The sequence below is a fragment of the Neltuma alba genome, unplaced genomic scaffold, assembly GCF_004799145.2.
Source record: "Neltuma alba isolate B1F8T4 unplaced genomic scaffold, ASM479914v2 tig00005195_pilon, whole genome shotgun sequence".
Classification (NCBI taxonomy): Eukaryota; Viridiplantae; Streptophyta; class Magnoliopsida; order Fabales; family Fabaceae; genus Neltuma; species Neltuma alba.
Genome location: NW_021634014.1, coordinates 1 through 5427, shown reverse-complemented (window position 1 = coordinate 5427; position 5427 = coordinate 1). Strand labels below are relative to the sequence as shown.

Below are 5427 nucleotides of genomic sequence, written 5' to 3'. Positions count from 1 at the left end.
GAAACAGATACAGAAACAGCAGCTTGCTCTATTTGATTTCAATTGGGTCTCCATCCATCAACGTTCTAAGGAACATATAGGCTCAGTTCTCCCATTGAATAGTGTCCCCTTTGTTTTTTGTTTTCTTTTTTCCCCCCCTTCTCGAATTCCAATTAATCCTTGCAGAAACCTCTCTCTTCTCTGATTTCCTGTATAAGTACTAATAAGAGAAAACCAACCAAACACTACTCCATCCTCCCCCCTCTTTCTCTCTCAGCTCCCCTACATAAATACTTCCCCTTTTCACTTGCTTTTCGTTCAAACTACCATCCCTAGAAAGTCTGATAACTTTTCTCTTTGTGTTTCTCTTATCTGACTAGTGACTCCTATTCTCTGCAATTAATTACTTCATCACTGCTTTAGACTTCTACTTTCAGCTCTAGCGAATCCTACGTAGAAAAGCCTAGCTATCAGCTCCGTCATCGTCTCTCGAAACTAAAGCAAATCATAAGGCACTCATGATATAATCACAACTTTAGCTCCTCCTTCATCCCATTCTCCTCTTCCTTCTTCCACCTCTTTCATTTCTTACTATTTCTGCCCCGCTACTACATCCTTTTCACATCATTTATTGAACTCTGATCCTATATTCTTTGCCACCTCCTTTTCTATTTAACTACCACATGCGTCCCGTTGTGTGTCACTGAGCCCAGATCTATAGGTTCCCCATGTTCACTGCCTCTCAGTCACACCCAGTAATGCGAAGCTTCACACCTTTCCCGGACCTTTCTTTGAATATCAGCCCTCCAGATTGTAAAGCGAAACAAGTCGAGAGTCACACTAAGGGATTCGCAACCAAAAGGCCTCACAGTGATATGTGCTCCACCTCCGATTCTGGAAGCAGCGAGAGTGATTTAAGCCATGAAAATGCCTTTTCGCACCTTGGCTATCGTGAGCCTACTTTGAGCTTAGGCATCAAAATGGCAGATTTGAATCCCCTTCCACTCCCAAGAAACGTGAATCACTTTCACAACCCGCAACCTCACATCTATGGTCGCGACTTTAAACGAAACACCAGAGTCGTCTGCGGTGTGAAAAGGAGCATCAGAGCTCCTAGAATGCGATGGACTACAACCTTACATGCCCATTTTGTTCATGCTGTTCAACTTCTTGGCGGCCATGAAAGTAATCATATGCCACCATTAGTTTCATCATTTGGTTTAATATTCATATAATTAAAAGTCGATGCTTTCTCTTGATTTCAAAGTATGTATATACGTCTAATTTTGGGTTTTAATATTACTGGCAGGGGCAACTCCAAAGTCAGTGTTAGAGTTGATGAATGTAAAAGATTTAACCCTAGCACACGTTAAGAGCCACCTACAGGTGGGTGGGGCATAAATATGCATCACTCAATTTATTTTTCCCCTTTTTAGTTTTTAACGCCTGGAAGAAGTTTACGAAAATAACTAGCTAGCTGTTTCCGAGTTGCCTCCACTAGTGCCATAGTGGGGAACGGGAGAATCAGAGAGTCATCCTGGCTTTGTTGGACTTTTGTTTCTCATTTTCTTATCTGATAAGATTGTTCAATGTCCATGCAGATGTATAGAACAGTGAAAAGCACTGCCAAATGCACAGGTAATAGGAGTTTCCCTCTCAACTATAATGATGCCATTTTTTCTTCTGGTAGTATTATTACTATTCTTCGTGTTGAGGTGTTAGTGGTGATTCTAGCGAGGCAGAAACTCTATGATTAGGTCTAGCACTGTTACCCACTAATAAAAACAAAAGTTGGGGTTGGATTGTAGTACTGGCTACTGACTTCAAGTCTTGATGTGAATTATTAACCTTGGTGTCTGATAAAGATAGAGCAATGCCTCCCCGGGCGACCAATGTTGCAGGTCATGGCCACACTGATATGGGATTAGCCGTTGTCGCTGAGCATGGAGCAGCCTCAGCTTGTGAGAGAACCCATCTACCTCTGCCACTTCAAAGATCTCACAAGTAATTGATCCTCTCTCCGACTCTTGACCCTTATTTTTTTAGCGTTTATGGCATCATATTTATCTATTAATAAACTACTAAAATAAAAAAAAATTTAAAGAAAAAAAACTCAATCATATAATAAAATTATTGATCATACTTTTATGCAAAAAAATTTAATAACAAAAATCTTAAATCAAATTTTGGTCAGCCCTTATTACGCTTAGATGGAGGATATTGTCTGCTTTAGCAGTATGAACTTAATATGGCAATTGACTGATTTCCTTAGAGGGTCTTCTCATTGTTTGTTAGCTATATGCTAGCGTCGCTGCACGAATATTCAGAAATGCCCTCGTGTATCTATATATCTGTCTCTGGCTCTCTGCCTGTCTTTTTTATTGCCCGGTACATAGATTTTGAAAAACAAAACCTAGGGTTTCATTAGGTATGTTGGTGGTCATTGTGATGTGTACCCCTATTAATCACCGGATATTAATTCTTCGCCCGTTAGGTCGTCGACCGATGCACTTGTTGATCATCCCACTATGCAGTACAAAGTCATACATTTGGTGCAAATCTCAATGTCTTGTATTCTACAGACTAAAAAGTTGCTCTGAGTGATACCCAATGTCGATCGAATGGACAATATGTACGATATTTCCTCTAGATCGTCTTCCCCTAGATGATCATCCCTAATCTTTATTAACATAAGGCGAAGTTAACCAGGTTATCAAGTTTAGATTGCCAAAATTCGTATTCCAGACCCTCACTCCCAGTTCAATAGGCATTATACTGTAGTTGATTTGTGCAGATACGATGTATATTTGGGTGTTGAAATGGTTTAAGCATTTTTCAGAGAGAGAGGAAAAAAAGAGTTTTGCGGATTATGTAATGTTTTACTTCTGGAACTAATTCCTTAAGATAATGTTGCTTGATACCCACAGCAACAAGGAATCATGGCAATCATCAACGGAGACAAGGACAAACGATAGTAGACAAAAACCAGGAACGAGTTTGACGTATTCTCAAGTGAAGGCAAACGAAAGCATGGTAAGCTAAAGCTGGCATATATAAAGAGTCAGAGCAGAAACAAACCCGGCATATTTTGTAGTCTTTGGTGCGTGTAATCATATTTTTGTAAAGTATTTACAATATTATTGTGGGGTTTGATGAAACAGGTGGTTGGAAGGTCATTGTCAGATTCTTCAGATGAGACGCTTAACCTAGAATTCACCCTTGGAAGACCCAGTTGGAACACAGACCAGACTCAATCATCAACAGACTTAACTTTTCTCAACTGTTAAACTTGCACTATATGTGCCCTTTCCCTGTCACCAACACTTTTGATACCGAAAGCTGAACTGTTTTATTGTGGATGTGAATGATTTTGTTCCCATGACATGTCTTTTTGAGTTTGTCTGGAAAAAAGAGAAAGAAACTAAATGGGATAAGTCCTTCCTATGAGACATATGCTTCAGTCCAAGAATTCATGATCCTTGTCTTTCATGTCCTCGTCAAATGAAGGTAAGATTGAGAGAAAGTAATGTGGTTTTTAATTTGCGCTTGGTTAGGACACCACCCATTCGGCAATATATTGACATTGGATGTGTGTGTGTGGGGGGGGGGGGTCAGTTTATGTCTTGATACCATAACATATCATTCTCATCAATAATCTCATTTTGCAAGTTGGGTCTTTCTTCTCTTTTCTTTTTTTTAATCAGTTAAAGGATGCTCAGAGTAGTCCATAATTATGTATCACCGATACCATATAAAAGGAGAAGTGGTAAATTTAGGCCGAATATGGTTTTTGAATAGCAGTCTTATTTTTGTTCATTGAAAATGATTTATTGATCATAATTAATTGTACTAAACAATCAAACATGATATAAATTAAAAATTGAATTTTTTTAATTACTAAATAAGTTGATATTTTAAAACTAACTATTTATTAATTAAAACATCATTCTATATGTAATATATATAATTATTAAGGTATGCATTATAATTTATAATAACCCCATACTTCCCACTCAAACTTCACAACAATAAAAAGAAAGAAAGTAAAGGAAAGGAATATCATAGAAGAAGAACCTAAAAGTCCCATCCACATTATCGTACCTAAAAAAAAACACAAAAGTACTTGCGTGGTAAAGCAAGCAGGTTGAATTATTATGATGCATTAATGGACAGATGGAAGCAAAAGCCAAAATAATATGCAAATAATTCAACTTTCTAAGAAGAGGGAGGGAGGAAAATGAATGATCCGAGCTCAAACAGCGCGCACGTTCAGGCAAATGGAAGAAGAATAAAAAGAAAACGAGAAAAGCTAAGTAAGAGAGAAGGGGCCAAAAAAAGTGATGAGGAGGAGGAGAAATATTAGGAAAACATGGAAATGCCATAATGGATAAGTTGAAATTTAAATCACACATAAAATAAAGACGAAGCAGGGGAACGCGAAAAAAGCCTCTCAACGTTATGGCAGGTATCATTATTATTATGAAGCGCTTTCCAGTCACCATGGTTTGTATGGGACAAGCAAGCAAATAACCAAGATCAGAGCCTGTTATTTACATATTGTTGCAGGCAAAGTAGAGAGACCAATTAAGTAATACATGGATGAAACATGGGTAGTTACTGTATATGAAGATGTCTTCGTCGGCCCGTAAGACTACAGGCTCACTTGTTGTACTGCAATAATGTCCTTCATTGCTGATGAACAGTGACTGGTTCCTCACCCAGCAACACACATACACACATATATATCCATAATTAGATGGCGTTGGGACTTTCAAGTTGGAAGGTTGCTCTTGCGCTTCATCATTGCTCTCTGCTAGCTGCTTCGCCTTGTCCTTTTCTCAGGATTTATGCTCATTTGCCCCTCCACGACATTGCTTCCATATCTTTCCCACACATCTCTCTTCTTTAACATAAATTTACCCATTCACTACTCTTAATCCCATCCTTTCAGATCATCATTACTACTTCGTATAGATCTAGTTTATATGACATATATACAATACTTCAAAACCTGGCGAGGTACAGTTAAAAAACTGGATTTAACTATTCGACAGCAACTGTGTTTTCACCATTATATTATATACAAAATCCTCTTGTATCAGAGTATCCACATCCCTGACATTTCAGAAATTGATGTACCGTTGGTTCGTTCATAATTTCTGGGGCCACACATTCTGCTGTGTGGGTTCAGTCTTATTGTATTAATTCATGTGGAAGGAGGAGCTCCACCATGCACTTATTGGTCTCTTCTGATCAGATCTCTGATGCCTTTCATCTCTTTCATTAATCACATGCATGAATGCCTTCTCGTTTATGTATGTTCATCCCTGAAAAGGATATCCGTTCAAATCGGCGTTCGGTCCAGTGAAACCAATCTGGGCTGTAGCTGAAACAGCGGCCCCTAATATGGACCAGCATTTATGACTTAAGCAAACAAAGGGAAAGCGA

The 5427-nt window shown here is 38.5% G+C and overlaps 1 protein-coding gene across 1 annotated transcript; it reads left to right on the top strand.

The window, feature by feature from the left end:
• The first annotated feature begins 220 nt into the window (after positions 1–220).
• On the top strand, positions 221–3631 carry LOC114747079 (probable transcription factor KAN4). The gene is made up of 6 exons (XM_028935361.1): positions 221–1164; positions 1289–1365; positions 1581–1617; positions 1881–1983; positions 2907–3012; positions 3141–3631. The coding sequence occupies exons 1-6, from the start codon at positions 708–710 to the stop codon at positions 3264–3266; spliced, it is 906 nt and encodes a 301-aa protein (XP_028791194.1). The 5' UTR covers positions 221–707; the 3' UTR covers positions 3267–3631.
• Positions 3632–5427: the final 1796 nt, after the last annotated feature.